At 52.5% G+C, this 16,084-nt stretch overlaps 1 protein-coding gene across 3 annotated transcripts in view; it reads left to right on the forward strand.

Annotated features, from left to right (window-relative positions):
• Positions 1-16,084, forward strand: part of SPTBN2 (spectrin beta, non-erythrocytic 2) — a 45,799-nt gene that overhangs the window by 16,822 nt on the left and 12,893 nt on the right. For all 3 annotated transcript variants that reach the window (XM_064364700.1, XM_012436960.3, XM_064364701.1), the window contains 13 exons: positions 712-824; positions 972-1,159; positions 2,729-2,846; positions 3,443-3,601; positions 3,928-4,230; positions 5,816-5,969; positions 6,188-7,058; positions 8,981-9,118; positions 9,417-10,173; positions 11,531-11,733; positions 12,057-12,147; positions 12,375-12,521; positions 14,921-15,184. In XM_064364700.1, the coding sequence (XP_064220770.1) occupies positions 712-824; positions 972-1,159; positions 2,729-2,846; positions 3,443-3,601; positions 3,928-4,230; positions 5,816-5,969; positions 6,188-7,058; positions 8,981-9,118; positions 9,417-10,173; positions 11,531-11,733; positions 12,057-12,147; positions 12,375-12,521; positions 14,921-15,184 (3,506 nt within the window). The remainder of the gene's footprint in view (positions 1-711; positions 825-971; positions 1,160-2,728; positions 2,847-3,442; positions 3,602-3,927; positions 4,231-5,815; positions 5,970-6,187; positions 7,059-8,980; positions 9,119-9,416; positions 10,174-11,530; positions 11,734-12,056; positions 12,148-12,374; positions 12,522-14,920; positions 15,185-16,084) is intronic.

The following is a 16,084-nucleotide window of genomic DNA, read 5'->3' on the forward strand; positions in this document are numbered from 1 at the left end:
AGCATCTTAGGTTCAGGAGGCTTAGTTCATACCTTCTGTCCTGCTGCCCCTGAATCCATTGACTTCTTCTTTTTTTTTTTTTGCAATAGAGTTTCTCTCTGTTGCCAGGTTGGAGTGCAGTGGCATGATGTCGGCTCACTGCAACCTCTGCCTCCTGGGTTCAAGTGATTCTCTTGCCTCAGCCTCCTGAGTAACTGGGACTACAGGTGCGTGTCACCACGCCCAGCTAATTTTTGTATTTTGAGTAGAGACAGGGTTTTACCATGTTGGCCGGGATTGTCTTGAACGCCTGACCTCGTGATCTGCCTGCCTCAGCCTCCCAAAGTGCTGGGATTATAGGCGTGAGCCACCACGCCTGGCCTCCATTGACTTCTTAGACATTGTTCCAGCCTAAAAGTCCGTGATCCATCCCCACATAGGAATGCTGTTTCTTTTCTTGCTTTTCTTCCCCAAACAACTAATTTTGGTCTCCACGGGGAACTCTGGATAAAAGCCTCCTTGTGCTTCTGGGGTTTGTGCTTTGCTTGGAGGGCCCTTCTTGTTTCCAGGAGAAGGGGGAAAAAAGGTGAGCTTTTTAGTGCCTTTTTAATTTGAATGGCTGAGTTTCATTTTGCTCTAAAAGGGGATGGACAGATGTCAGCCTTGCAGGACTGGGCGGGCCCCAGGTTTTTGGGGTAAGTGAGGCCTGACCCGAATGGTCCTCTCTTGCAGATGTGAATGTGGACCAGCCAGATGAGAAGTCAATCATTACCTATGTGGCTACTTACTACCATTACTTCTCCAAGATGAAGGCCCTGGCAGTAGAAGGCAAGAGAATTGGCAAGGTATTGTCCATGAGCAGTAGGTGTAAAGGCCAGCACAGGCCCGGCCCAGGGGTCTTACTCCCCCAGTGCAGGGGCAGGGTAGAGCTGCAGGACTGGGCCAGGGACCCTGTGGCTGGGCCTGCCATGTCCCTGTCTTCTGTCTCACAGGTGCTGGACCACGCCATGGAGGCAGAGCGTCTGGTGGAGAAGTACGAGTCCCTGGCCTCCGAGCTGCTGCAGTGGATTGAGCAAATGATTGTGACTCTCAATGACCGGCAGCTGGCCAATTCCCTGAGCGGGGTCCAGAACCAGCTGCAGTCCTTCAATTCCTACCGCACTGTGGAGAAGCCGCCCAAGTAGGTGTCTCCTGGGCCCCACCCTGCCCTGAACTGTGCTCCCATGAGAGGAAGCCTAAATTAGGGCAGCCTTCCAGGAGGGAAATTTGGCAGTACATGAATGCAGCAGAGATTTCCCGTGCCAGAAGCATCCAAACAACATACTTGTTACAAAATAAAATTTTTTAATGATTAGCCATTCTTAAAAATCTTGCTGTGGACTGGGTGTGGTGGCTCACACCTATAATCCCAGCACTTTGGGAGGCCAAGGCGAGTGGATCACCAGAGACCAGTCTGGCCAACATGGTGAAATCCCATCTCTACTGAGGTTGGGCATTCAAGACCAGCCTGGCCAACATGGTAAAATCCTGTCTCTACTAAGAATACAGAAAGAATAGCTGGGCATGGTGGCACATGCCTGTAGTCCCAGCTGCTTGGGAGACTGAGACAAGAGAATCGTTTGAACTTGGGAGATAGAGGTTGCAGTGAGCCAAAGTCATGCCATTCCACTCCAGCCTGGGTGACAGAGCAAGACTCCGTCTCAAAAAAAAAAAATTATGCTGCGGAAATGATTGCTATGGTGTGTTGAGTCAGTGCAATTCATCAAATAAGATTCCTGATTGGGGTGTCATGGTAACCCAATCCCAGCGTAGGGATAGAAGGGACTGGACCTGACAGGCAGGTCACAACCGGCAACGTGGGTATGGCTGGTAACATGAGAATTCCAGAGGTTCTTATCATTTCTATATTTTAGCAATTAACTGTTCCAAGTGTGTGATTGCTCTTAGGCAATTCTGTTCAGTGCCTGCCAAAACATCTGTGTTTATGCTGTCATGGAGCTCTTTTGGAGTTAATATATTTCAGCTCTGAAACTAATATTAGTCCAGGAAACAACTGTTTCTGTACATTCCAGAGAATAATTTAAGGTATACCCTTTAACCCAGGAAGTCGTCTTCTGCACATTAAGCAAAGGTATAACTTCAAGGATGTTCACCAACACAACCACTGTAAAAGAAAAATAAGTCACGGGCCAGCCACTGAAAAGGATATTAAAGAAATGCATTTATTGACATGGAAAGATGATCATGAAAAATAAGAGAGGAAATAGGTTATGAAAGAATTATTTCGGCCGGGCGCAGTGGCTCATGCCTGTAGTCCCAGCACTTTGGGAGGCCAAGGCGAGTGGATCACTTGAGGTCAGGAGTTCGAGACCAGCCTGGCCAACATGGTGAAACCCCGTCTCCACTAAAAATACAAAAATTAGCCAGGTGTGGCAGTGCATGCCTGTAATTCCAGCTACTTGGGAGGCTGAGGCAAGAGAATCACTTGAACCCGGAGGCAGAGGTTGCAATGATCCCAGATCGCACCACCGCACTCCAGCCTGGGTGACAAAGCTAGACTCCGAATCAAAGTAAAATAAAATGATGTTCTTTTGGTTTGCTAGTATTAGTATTTTCTGGCTTACACACAAAGAGGTTGTATTGCTTTTGTAAGAAGGAAGGCAACACAGGACACCCATTTTGAAGAGTAAAGAGTCCTTGTGAACTTCCTGGGCTTTAATTCTGACCTCAACTCGGCCTCCTGCCTCAGGTTTACGGAGAAAGGGAACTTGGAAGTGCTGCTCTTCACCATCCAGAGCAAGCTCCGGGCCAACAACCAGAAGGTCTACACACCCCGTGAGGGCCGGCTCATCTCGGACATCAACAAGGTCTGTGTTGCCCACAGGCCACGCACCCTCAAGGCAGCCTCTGGCCCAGACGCCTCACACACATCCCCAAACCCGAGGCCTTCTCAACCTTCACCAAGCTCTGCTATCTGTTGCCCCAGCTTGAAACTCAAACACTCCGCCCGGCTGCCCACACTGTGCCAGACATCATTCTCCCGTCTTCTCAGGCACATGGCCCTTTGCCCCTTTGTCTGACTCTCCATATGAGGTCACGTAAGGAAATTATGCCCCAAGTCCCTCAGCTTATTCAACCTGTCCCCAACTCACTATCCCTTCTATTTTTTTCACAACGTTATAAGATTACTAAAAGTAAAAATAAGATTCACGCACAGTCCTGCCAACACAAAGGAATCAGACGGTTTCCACTGCTCCTGCTTCCTCTAGCCCTTTTCCAGAAGCTTCTACATGGCTTCACAGACTCCCAGCACTGCCGTTTCCTGTTTCCACACACAGGCGTCTCAGCCACTGCATTCCATGGATCCACCAGACGGAGCTTCCATGGGACTTACCCTGTGCCTCCAGCCCTGCTGAATCCTCCCCACCCTGTCCTTCCCACTAACCCCGTCTCTACCACGCAGGCTTGGGAGCGGCTGGAGAAGGCGGAGCATGAGCGCGAGCTGGCCCTGCGCACCGAGCTCATCCGCCAGGAGAAGCTAGAGCAGCTAGCCGCCCGCTTTGACCGCAAGGCCGCTATGCGGGAGACCTGGCTCAGTGAGAACCAGCGCCTTGTGTCCCAGGTAGGACTTGAGGCTCTTAGGATGCTTAGGCTGCTCAGAAATGGGAGACAGACAGGGTGGATAAGAAGCCCTGCGGGAAGCGGTAGGGGGACAATAAAACACGAAATCCATCATGTGGGTAAAAAGGCCCAGAGGCCTGTGAGCAAAGGGCCAGAGGCTGGGACAAGAGAGAGGGTTGGTGAGACAGGATGGGTTGGAATAGAGAGGGAACGTGGAGCCACCGCATGGAGTTGGCATTTTGCAGCCTGAGTGCCCTGAGGGACAGAGGAACGGGCAGAAGCATTGTCCCTTGGTCCCCACACCTCCCCTCCCTGCCCCTGCCACAGGACAACTTTGGGCTGGAGCTGGCGGCTGTTGAGGCAGCAGTGCGGAAGCATGAAGCCATCGAGACGGACATTGTGGCCTACAGTGGCCGGGTGCAGGCGGTGGACGCTGTGGCTGCAGAGCTGGCCGCCGAGCGCTACCATGACATCAAGCGCATCTCCGCTCGGCAGCACAATGTGGCGCGGCTCTGGGACTTCTTGCGGCAGATGGTAGCTGCCCGGAGGGAGCGGCTCCTCCTCAACCTGGAGCTGCAGAAGGTGCTCCAGGACCTGCTCTACCTCATGGACTGGATGGAAGAGATGAAGGTACTAGTGCGGCCTGCCGGGTGGGATACGGGTAAGCAGGAGTCGAGGGAGCCCACAGTGGTGCATTCGCTCGGCTGCTCAGCCGATCTCCATGGAGTGTGAGCCAGTCAGGGCCCCATCCCCACTTCATGGGGTTCATGTTCTAGATGGAGGAGGCTGATGACAAAACCCACGGACCTTTCCATAAACAGAAGAGCAGGGCCCATAAAACCAGTGATGAAACTGGAACAGGGTGGTGTGAGGGGCTGGTCAGATAAGACCTCTGAGAAAATGCCATGTAAGCCGAAACCAGAATAGTGGCCAGGAGCCAGCACAGGGAGCTGTGAGGAGACAACATTCTGGGTGAAAGGAACGGCCCAGCACAGGCCCTCAGCCTGGACCAGCGTGGTGTGTTCAAGATCAGAAGGAAGGCCAGTGGGCTGTGAGCATGAGGAGCAGGGGCTGTGGACTGAGATTTTGGATGGTGCAGCCAGCCCACTAGGGCCTTACAGCCTAGTCAGGGAGTTTGGATTTTATTCAAAGTAACATGGATCCTTTAAAGTGACTAAAAGGGGCCAGGCGCAGTGGCTCATGCCTGGAATCCCAGCACTTTGGGAGGCCGAGGCGGGCAGATTACTTGAGGTCAGGAGTTTGAGAGCAGCCTGGCCAACATAGTGAAACCCATGTCCACTAAAAATACAAAAATTAGCCAGGCGTCGTGGTGGGTGCCTGTAGTCTCTCAGACTACTCAGGAGGCTGAGACAGGAGAATCGCTTGAACTCAGGAGGCAGAGGTTGCAGTGAGCCGAGATTGTGCCACTGTACTCTAGCCTGGGCGATAGAGGGAGACTCAGTCTCAAAAAAATAAATTAATTAATTAAAAAGAGCCAGGCGCAGTGGCTCACGCCTGTAATCATAACACTTTGGGAGGCCAAGGCAGGTGCATCACCTGAGGTCAAGAGTTCGAGACCAACCTGGCCAACATGGCAAAACCCCATCTCCACCAAAATACAAAAACTAGCCAGGTGTGGTGGCAGGCGCTTGTAATCCCAACTACTCAGGGAGGCTGAGGAAGGATAATCGCTTGAAGGTGAAGGTTGCAGTGAGCCGAGAAAAAAAATAAAGTGATTAGAAGGTTTTGCGAAGGGGAGAGACTTGATTGTACCTTACGTTTATAAAAAGGTCACTTTGGCTCCTCTGAAGAAGTCCTACGGGCAGGCAGCATGAATGAAACCTGTTAGAGGTTGCTGCCATCTCCCAGGTGAGCAGCAGCCAGGAGGGCAGGTCGGGGAGAGATGCAGAAGGAAAGCTGCTGGGTGCTGAGGCGGAGCGGTGGCGACAGGAAGGTGTCGATGATTCTGAGGCTGAGAAGATTAGTCATAGCAAAGCTTCCAAGAGCAGGAGTTAGAACATTGTTCCAATCAGGGGAGTTAAGGATAAGGAGGTTGGGGTGCCAGGGCAGAACTGGGGTATCCCAGTGTATGTGAGCAAGCAGGTTTCTCACCTGGGTGCAACACCTAGGGCCACAGAGAGGTTGGAAGGAAGATGCGGCCAGGTTGGCACATGAATGCTCAGGTGGGCATCTGCACTCCATGTGTGCCTGGCAGGGCCGGCTGCAGTCTCAGGACCTGGGCAAGCACCTGACCGGAGTGGAGGACCTGTTGCAGCTTCACGAGCTGGTAGAAGCAGACATCGCCGTGCAGGCCGAGAGGGTGCGGGCCGTCAGTGCCTCTGCCCTGCGCTTCTGCAACCCAGAGAAAGGTGAAAAATCTCAGGGAAGGCACTGGAGAGGGAGGGGCTGGGAAGGAGTACATGAAGAGCCGAGTTGGAAGGCTTGGGAAACCTGGGGACAGGAAAGATGGTGGGCAGACAATGGTGACAGAGCTAGAGGCAGGGAGGGAAGCCCAAGAGAGTGCGGTGGGTGGTGAGCAGCTGGAGGGGTCAGTTACCACTCTGACCCTCTCCTGTCACTTTCTCAGATTATAGACCTTGTGACCCGCAGCTGGTGTCGGAGCGGGTGGCCAAACTAGAGCAGAGCTATGAGGCGCTGTGTGAGTTGGCAGCAGCAAGGCGGGCCCGGCTGGAGGAATCACGGCGGCTCTGGCGTTTCCTCTGGGAGGTGGGCGAGGCTGAGGCCTGGGTGCGGGAGCAGCAGCACCTCCTGGCCTCAGCTGACACGGGCCGGGACCTGACCGGTGTCCTCCGCCTGCTCAACAAGCACACAGCCCTGCGGGGTGAGATGAGCGGCCGGCTGGGGCCCCTGAAGCTCACCCTGGAGCAGGGCCAGCAGTTGGTGGCCGAGGGTCACCCTGGAGCAAGCCAGGCCTCTGCCCGTGCAGCTGAGCTCCAAGCCCAGTGGGAGCGACTAGAGGCCCTGGCCGAGGAACGTGCCCAGCGGCTGTCCCAAGCCGCCAGCCTCTACCAGTTCCAGGCTGATGCAAACGACATGGAGGCCTGGTTGGTGGACGCCCTGCGCCTGGTGTCCAGCCCCGAGCTGGGGCACGACGAGTTCTCCACGCAGGCTCTGGCCAGGCAGCATCGGGCCCTGGAGGAGGAGATCCGAGGCCACCGGCCAACCCTGGATGCCTTGAGAGAACAGGCAGCAGCCCTGCCTCCTGCACTGAGCCACACGCCCGAGGTGCAGGGCCGGGTGCCCTCCCTGGAGCGGCACTACGATGAGCTGCAGGCCCGGGCAAGAGAGCGAGCACTGGCCCTGGAGGCTGCCCTGACGCTCTACACCATGCTCAGCGAGGCCAGGGCCTGCGGGCTCTGGGTGGAGGAGAAGGAGCAGTGGCTCAACGGGCTGGCCCTGCCTGAGCGCCTGGAAGACCTTGAGGTCGTGCAGCAGAGGTAGGCCCCTTGGGGTCCCAGTGGGACTGGCCTTGGGAGGCGGCGGGGGCCAGGTTGTGGGTGGTGAGTCCCTCCATGAACTGCCCACCTCACCCCTTTGAGTCTTAGTGGTTGTCCATTTCTAGTTTTAACGATAAATAGCCATGCTCACAAATAGAGACATTTCACAACAAACCCCTCTAAACACATGGCCCTGATTTAGTCATTGTCAATATCTTGCTCTATTTGATTCTCCGCCCTTTTAAAAACCAAGTCCCCAATATTAGCACATCCCTCCTACATTCTTCAGGGTGCGTCCTTTAAGAAATACGAGGAAGCATTCATACCTATAATATATTATTTTTAAATTGTCTGTGTGGACTTAAAATAGCTGAGGTTTTGAAGTTATAAACCTTTTAGACAGAGACACTGAAATAGCTTTATATACAGAATGATAAATCTTAAAATCATTTATTCAATAAATCTTAAAATCTTTTTTTATAGAACCACAATACCATTATCACATAGAACAAAATTAGGAATTTCTTGATATGATCTATGATCAATGTGTAATCAAATTTTCTGGTGTTTAAAAAAATGTAATTAGGTTGGGCCTGGTGGCTCACACCTGTAATCCCAGCACTTTGGGAGGCCAAGGCGGGAGGATCACTTGAGTCCAGGAATTCATAACTAGCCTGGGCAACATAGTGAGACTCCATCTCTACAAAAAAAATTTTTTTAATTAGCTGGGCATGGTGGTGGGCGCCTGTAGTCCCAGCTACTGGGGAGGCTGAGGTAGGAGGATTGCTTGAACCTGGAGGTCAAGGCTGCAGTGAGCCGAGATCGTGCCACTGCACTCCAGCCTGGATGACAGAGTAAGACCCTGTCTCAAAAAAATAAATAAATAAAAATGTAATTAAAGTTTTTTTAGTTTTCAAGGTTTCCTAATGTAGAGGTTGATAAACTATAACCATTGGGCCAAATCCAGGCTGCTGCCTGTTTCTGTAAATAAAGCTTTATTGCAACAGAGCTGCACTCACCTATTTGTGTATTGCCTGTGGCTGCTTTCAGGCTACAGCAGCAGGACTCAATTTGCCATAGCAGCTGCATGGCTCATGAAGCCTATAATATTTACCATCGAGCCCTTTACAGAAAACATTTGCAGACCCTGCCCTATTAGAACATAAAATGTTGGCCAGGTGCAGTGGCTCACACCTGTAATCCCAGCACTTTGGGAGGCTGAGGAGGGTGGATTACGAGGTCAGGAGTTCAAGATCAGCATGGCCAAGATGGTGAAACCCCATCTCTACTAAAAATACAAAAATTAGTTGGGCATGGTGGCGGGCACCTGTAATCCCAGCTACTCAGGAGGCCAAGGCAGAGAATTGCTTAAACCCGGGAGGCAGAGGTTGCAGTGCGCCAAGATCACGCCATTGCACTCCACCCTGGGTAACAGAGTGAGACTCCATCTCAAGAACAAAAACAAAAAAACATAAAATGTCCCTGGAAGAAGCTATCCTTCACATATTCATCACCTAGACAAATATTTTTGGTTACTACTTCATATTCTAACACATTAGTGGGATAAGACCCAGATAGGCAGCTAAGGGGGAAGTCCCAGGAGGCTGAGAGGATGTGATAAAGTGTTGGTCCCACACCAGGGTCTAGTCTGACTTGTGTGTCTGCTCTTGACCTTTATCTTTTACCATATTTTGAGTAACTGTAGTGATGATAGTTATTCTACTTATTTTGGGGGAGTTGGGAGTTCCTCCCTTGACCCACAGATACTATGAACCTCATAGGCTGAGAGGCCCAGAGACTCCTATAGATAAGCCTCCCTGTGAAGGAGAGGCATTCTCGAGGGTGTCTAAGAGAAGTGGGCTTAGATGACTGGGCACATCGCTGCCTCCCACAGTTCACGCCTGGCTCTTCCACCCTCTCAGGTTCGAGACCCTGGAGCCTGAAATGAATGCCCTTGCAGTGCAAATCACTGCAGTGAATGACACTGCCAAGCAGTTACTGAAGGCCAACCCCCCAGGCAAGGACCGCATTGTCAACACCCAGGAGCAGCTTAACCACAGGTGGGCTTGGGAGCGCAGGACTGGGGAACTGACAAAAACATGAAGCAATGGCGATGGCATGGGAGGCAAGATCTGTAAGGCCTGGAGGGGTGGCTGAAAAGGAGGATGCAAACCAGTCTGAAATGTGTTGGGGAAGGAAAAAGGATGAAAGACAGGAGAGGGGGTCAAGGTAGTCTGAAGCAGCTGCTGGCCAGAAAGGGAGGAGTCAAGGGGAGATACGAAGGGAGACAGGAGCAGGGAAGAAGCTTCCAAAAGGGCCTGGGCAGGGCAGGAAGCCGAACCTTCCTCCTGCTCTCAGGTGGCAGCAGTTTCGGTCCCTGGCAGACGGCAAGAAGGCAGCTCTGACCTCAGCCCTGAGCATCCAGAACTACCACTTAGAGTGCACGGAGACCCAGGCCTGGATGAGAGAGAAGACCAAGGTCATCGAGTCCACCCAGGGCCTAGGCAACGATCTGGCCGGGGTGCTGGCCCTGCAGCGCAAGCTGGCCGGCACAGAGCGGGACCTGGAGGCCATCGCTGCCCGGGTGGGCGAACTAACTCGAGAGGCAAATGCCCTGGCTGCCGGCCATCCCACTCAGGCAGCAGCCATTAACACCCGACTCGGAGAGGTGCAGACTGGCTGGGAGAACCTCAGGGCCACCATGCGGCGTCGAGAAGAGTCGCTGGGGGAGGCGCGGCGGCTGCAGGACTTCCTGCGAAGCTTGGATGACTTCCAGGCCTGGCTAGGCCGCACTCAGACTGCTGTGGCCTCTGAAGAAGGGCCGGCCACCCTACCTGAGGCAGAGGCCCTCCTGGCCCAACACGCAGCCCTTCGGGGAGAGGTGGAGCGGGCCCAGAGCGAGTACAGCCGGCTGCGGGCCCTGGGCGAGGAGGTGACCCGGGACCAGGCCGATCCCCAGTGCCTTTTCCTACGACAGCGACTGGAGGCCCTGGGAACCGGCTGGGAGGAGCTGGGCCGAATGTGGGAGAGCCGACAAGGCCGCCTGGCCCAGGCCCACGGCTTCCAGGGATTCCTGCGGGATGCTCGTCAGGCTGAGGGCGTGCTCAGCAGCCAGGTAAGACTTCAGGGCACCGTCCCCACCAGGACGAAGAGGAGAGTAGGGACCTGGGGAAATGTGAAGGAACATGGTGGAGGGGGAGGCAGATGCCAGAGGCTGGGGGTTAAGAAGCAGAATGGGATCGAGACCATCCTGGTCAACATGGTGAAACCCTGTCTCTACTAAAAATACAAAAAATTAGCTGGGCATGGTGGTGCATGCCTGTAATCCCAGCTACTCAGGAGGCTGAGGCAGGAAAATTGCCTGAACCCAGGAGGCGGAGGTTGCGGTGAGCCGAGATCGCGCCATCGCACTCCAGCCTGGGTAACAAGAGCAAAACTCTGTCTCAAATTAAAAAAAAAAAAAAAAAGCAGAATGGGCAGGAAGGACATGTTAGCGAAATGGGGCCGCGCAGTGGTTCACGCCTGAAATCCCAGCACTGGGAGGCTGAGGCAGGTGGATCACCAGGTCAAGAGATCGAGACCATCCTGGTCAACATGGTAAAACCCCATCTCTAAAAATAGAAAAATTAGCTGGGCATGGTGGCGCACCCCTGTAGTCCCAGCTACCCTGGAGGCTAAGGCAGGAGAATTGCTTGAACCCAGGAGGCAGAGGTTGAGGTGAGCCAAGGTTGCGCCATTGCACTCCAGCCTGGGTAATGAGCAAAACTCCGTCTCAAAAAAAGAAAAAATAATAATTTTCTAAAAAGAAAAATGGGGGCCAGACAGGATGGCTCCCACCTGTAATCCCAGTACTTTGGGAGGCCAAGGCAGGAGATAACTTGAGCTCAGGAGTTTCAGACCAGCCTGAGCAACATAGTGAGACCCCCATCTCTACACACACACAAAAAAAATTAACTGAGCATAGTGGTACATGCCTGTAGTCCCAGCTACCAGGGAGGCTGAGGCTGGAGGATCACTTGAGCCAGGATTTTGAGGCTGCAGTGAGCTATGATCATGCCACTGTACTCCAACCTGGGCCACAGAATGAAACCCTGTCTCAAAAAAGAAAAAGAAAAAGGAAAGAAAAAGAAAACTGGGAATAAAAACAAATGTGAATATAATTTACTAAAACTGATTTCAGAAGAAATAGAAAACCAGTTTGCCATGTAGCTGTTAAAGAAAAGGAATCGGGAGCTAGAAGTGAGATAGAACAGGATTTGGGCTGGGAAATTGAAGGTCCTCCCACCCAGCTTCCCTGTGACTTTCTGAGACTCCCACGCTGGCTGGCAGCCTCCCCGTCTTCAGAGCTCTCCAGGCTACCTTCCCCATCTACAGACTGGCCCCTGCCTCTCAGTTGTGCCCCTGGTTGGGTCCTTCCGAAGGGGGTGAATTGTGCTGGGGAAAGTGAACTGAATATCACCCCTCCCACACAGGAATATGTTCTGTCTCACACGGAGATGCCAGGGACACTCCAGGCTGCTGATGCTGCCATTAAAAAACTGGAGGACTTCATGAGCACCATGGACGCCAATGGGGAACGGATCCGAGGGCTCCTGGAAGCTGGGCGCCAGCTGGTGTCTGAAGGCAACATCCACGCTGACAAGATTCGGGAGAAGGCAGACTCCATCGAGAGGAGGTCTGATGAGGACAGCCTATGAATTAGGGGCCCCAGAGGGGAATGGGGGAAACAGGGTAGCCTCAAAGATGAATGTGGCACGGGAAACCCACAGACAGGCAGGAGCTGACAGAGAAGTAGACGGGGAAGAACCAAGTGGTTGCAGAGGGCTGGGAGGTTCCACCCCCGACCAGGCCCAAAAGGAAGTCAGGATTCCTGGGTAGCCTTGTTGTGCTTCTGGAAGGCGTTATTCCTCTAGAAGAAATGGAGGCCCCTAGGTCAGCCAAAGGGTCAGAACCCTTTCACAGCAAGTTCTGGGGTTTCACAAAGTGCTGTTGTTGCAGGCACAAGAAGAATCAAGATGCAGCGCAGCAGTTTCTGGGCCGTCTTCGGGACAACCGGGAACAGCAGCATTTCCTGCAAGATTGTCATGAGGTGAGGCTTCTAGTTCCCTGGGGCCCCAGGACATTCCCTAGCCATCCATTTCCCACCTTGAGCCTAGAATAAGCCCACCTCGGGGTCACTGGAGACTGTGAATCCCTTCATGGCTTCTTCCCAAGCTGCCCACTTCTTGTGGCTCACTGTGGCCCTGCTTTTATGCCCTGCTCTTCCTCTCTTGGAAATGCCCCCTCTCCTTTGTCCCTGTTTTACGTTTGGTCCAGCTGAAGCTCTGGATTGACGAGAAGATGCTGACAGCCCAGGATGTGTCCTATGATGAGGCCCGCAACCTGCACACCAAGTGGCAGAAGCACCAGGCGTTCATGGCTGAGCTGGCCGCCAACAAAGACTGGCTGGACAAGGTGGACAAGGTGAGCAGCACTGTGGGGGCTGCCTCTGGGCAGGGTCCCCCATGGTGCGGGGGAGGGGCTTGGCTCCAGGACCTGGTTGTTGTCACGGTTAGAGATTGTGGGGCTTCTGGTGCCACAGCTCCACAGTGGAGTTATGGCCTGGGAAACAAACATCTTTGTTGGAGACAGAGTGGGACAGTGAGTCCAGAACCTTGATAAAATACAAATTAGTAGTTAGCCAAACTGCAGCTTGGGTTTAACACGATAGTTATCGTGTTCCTGAGTTCAAAGCAGGATGACGCTCTTCAGCAGGCTCTGCAAACTTTGTCTGGAAAGGGCTTGGGCTCGATGGTCAATATTTGAGCCTTTGCAGTCCATATAGTTTCTGCTACAACTACTCACCTCTGCCGTTGTAGTGCAAAAGCAGCTATAGAGAATACGTGAATGAATAAACATTGGATGTTTTCTAATAAAACTTTACTCGTAAAAACAGGCAGTGGACCAGATTACCTCATGGGCTGTATGTAGTCTGCCAATCCTTATTTTTGACTCTTGCTGTCCCTGGTTCTTGGTCTCCCACTCAGCTCTTCCTCAAGAGCTGAGGACAGATAAAACTTTGTGTCTGCTCAGCAAGTAGCCCTAGAGGACTTGGTATGTGCACAACACTCTGCGAGGCACTGTGAGGTCTTCCAAAGACACTTTCCTTCCCTCAAGGGCATGATGGTTGGGACAAAAGGAGACCAGTGTGCTTTCGGTCGTTTTCATTACTTCAGCAAATGTTTACTTGGTGCTACTATATGCAAAGCATTGTATCAGGCACTGCATGGGTCCAAAGGTGATTCCATGGCAGGCTCCACCCTGAAGGAACAACGCTATAGCCAGGATATGAGGCATATACGCAGGTAGCTAAATTGAATTTAGAGCAGAATCTGATGAGTGCCCTGAGAGAAAGCCCACTGAAGCCGGGGGAATAAGGAGAGAGGAGATACAGAAATTCTAGAAGCAGCAACATGCAGGGCCGTCCATGGAGGATGAGTAGAATTTGGACAAGCGGAAGTACTAGGGGAAATATATTTCCAGGCAGAGAAAACTGAACAGATAATCACGCTAGGCAGTTCCTGTCTGGGAGCAAGGGGTGAGTGAGTCCGGCAGCAGCACAGGATGTGTTCAGGGGGGCCAGGCATGGTGGCTCACTCCTGTAATCCCAGTACTTTGGGAGGCCGAGGTGGGTGGATTGCCTGAGCTCAGGAGTTCAAGACCAGGCTGGGCAACACGGTGAAACCCCATCTCTACTAAAATACAAAAAAATTAGCCGGGCATGATGGTGCACGCCTGTAGTCCCAGCTATTTGGGAGGCTGAGGCAGGAGAATTGCTTGAACCTGGGAGTGGAGGTTGTAGTGAGCCGAGATCGTGCCATTGCACTCCAGCCTGGGTGACAGAGTGAGACTGTCTCAAAAAAAAAAAAAAAAAAAAACTGTGTGCAGGGGCCCCATGGAAGAAGAGGTGGGAGAGAAGCCCTGCAAAGCCCTGACCACCAGTGCGTGTGCTTTGAAGTGTCGATTGTGGTCAAGGTTGTGAAGCTGCCCAAGCAGTGCTAGCCTTCGATGTGCTTCATCCTGACAGCCACGGCCACCTGCAAAATGGCCGGAAGGCAGTGTCTGGGTGCCCCTTGAAGCAGACCTTGAGACAGTTGTTCTAGGGAGGTGATCCTGGGAAGCATCAGTAGGGTAGTGGAGTGGTGAGGAGGGACAGAAGTCATACCAGTTACCCCCATGGGCAATGGGAAACCAACCCTCCTGGGGCACTCCGGGGATAATATAAATAGAAGACAGAACACAGCACTCTCAGCCATGGCGCAAGGATGCTGGGTGTTTATCCGGCAGCTCTTTGTCTGTTGCTGGTTGAGGGCTGCTTCTGGGCTCATTAACTCTGGGTCTTCCAATTTGCTTTCCATGCAGTTCAAGGGAGCACGTGTCCCTCACTGCCCCAGACACAAAAATCCTCAAGCAGAAAAGCTGGAAGTGGGGAAACCAGGTGGGACTCACTTGCTATCATTGAAGTGAAGAGTAATAGAGTTGAGAAACACAGAATGATAGTAAATAACTCAAATCAACGTGCAGCATAGCACCAGAAGCCATGGGCACTGAGGAACCCAGACTAAAGAGAGATTGCAAGGGCTTCTTCGTTGAAATGCTGTTTGAGCTGGGTCTTGAGGAGTGGGGTTCATCAGCAGTGAGGGAACCGCAGTTTAAAAGGAATTTTAAACCTCTGAGAAGAGCGTGTCAATGAGAACACACAGGGACTTGGAATTATTGCCCACACTTCAGGTCTCTACTGCCCGTAAGGCCCCTGGTCCGCTCTCAGCCTCTGAAGTTCAGGCTAATTTGGGCACTTTTACATTCTCTGTCCTGCATTCCAGGAAGGGCGGGAGCTGACTCTCCAGAAGCCAGAGCTGAAAGCCCTGGTGTCGGAGAAGCTGGGGGATCTGCACAGGCGCTGGGACGAGCTGGAGACCACCACCCAAGCCAAGGCCCGCAGCCTCTTTGATGCCAATCGAGCTGAGCTGTTTGCCCAGAGCTGCTGTGCCCTGGAGAGCTGGCTGGAGAGCCTGCAGGCCCAGCTGCACTCGGACGACTACGGCAAGGACCTCACAAGCGTCAACATCCTGCTCAAGAAGCAGCAGGTGTGCTGGGGAGCTTTGATGGGGATGGTGAACAGCAAAAGAAAGGAGGGTTCTGCAGCTTTCAAGTTTTGGGAGGCCAGCTAAGGCCTGGCAGATAACACCTTCAGCAGCATTTCCTAAAGTCATTTCTCTGGGAAGCCAGTATCAGAATCTCTAGGTATATGTCTCAGTCAGGGTTAGAGTTAGAAGACAGACCCACTAATAATTTGAAAACAAGAACTTCAGTAAAAAGTATTAATTAGGCCGGTGGTGGTGGCTCATACCTGTAATCCCAGCACTTTGGGAGGCCAAGGCAGACGGATCACTTGAAGTCAGGAGTTCAAGACCAGCCTGGCCAACATGGTGACCACCATCTCTACTAAAAATACAAAAATTAGCCAGGCGTTGTGATACATGCCTGTAATCCCAGCTACTTGGGAGGCTGAGACAGGAGAATGGCTTGAACCCAGGAGGTGGAGGTTGCAGTGAGCTGTGATGGTGCCATCACACTCTAGCCTGGGTGACAGAGTGAGATTCCATCTCAAAAAAAAAGTATGAATTAGTAAAAGGTGGTAAAGAGAACTCTACAGCAGGGGTCAGAAAATTTTTTTCAGTAAAGCACCAGATAGTAAATATTTGGGACTTTGTGGGTCATAAGATCTCTGTCACAGCCCTTCAACTCTGCCCTTGTAAAAGCAGCTGTGGATTATATGTAAAATAAGGGTTGTGGCCAGGCACGGTGGTTCACACTTGTAATCCCAGCACTTTGGGAGTCCAATGTGGGCGGATCACTTGAGTCCAGGAGTTTTGAGACCAGCCTGGGCAACATGGTGAAACCCCATCCCCACAAAAAATACAAAAATTAGCCGGGCGTGGTGGTGGCATGTGCCTGTAGTCCCAGCTACTCAGGAGGCTGAGGTG

This window comes from Aotus nancymaae, unplaced genomic scaffold (genome assembly GCF_030222135.1).
Source record: "Aotus nancymaae isolate 86718 unplaced genomic scaffold, 86718_ANA_hifiasm-v0.15.2.pri h1tg000059l, whole genome shotgun sequence".
NCBI lineage: Eukaryota > Metazoa > Chordata > Mammalia > Primates > Aotidae > Aotus > Aotus nancymaae.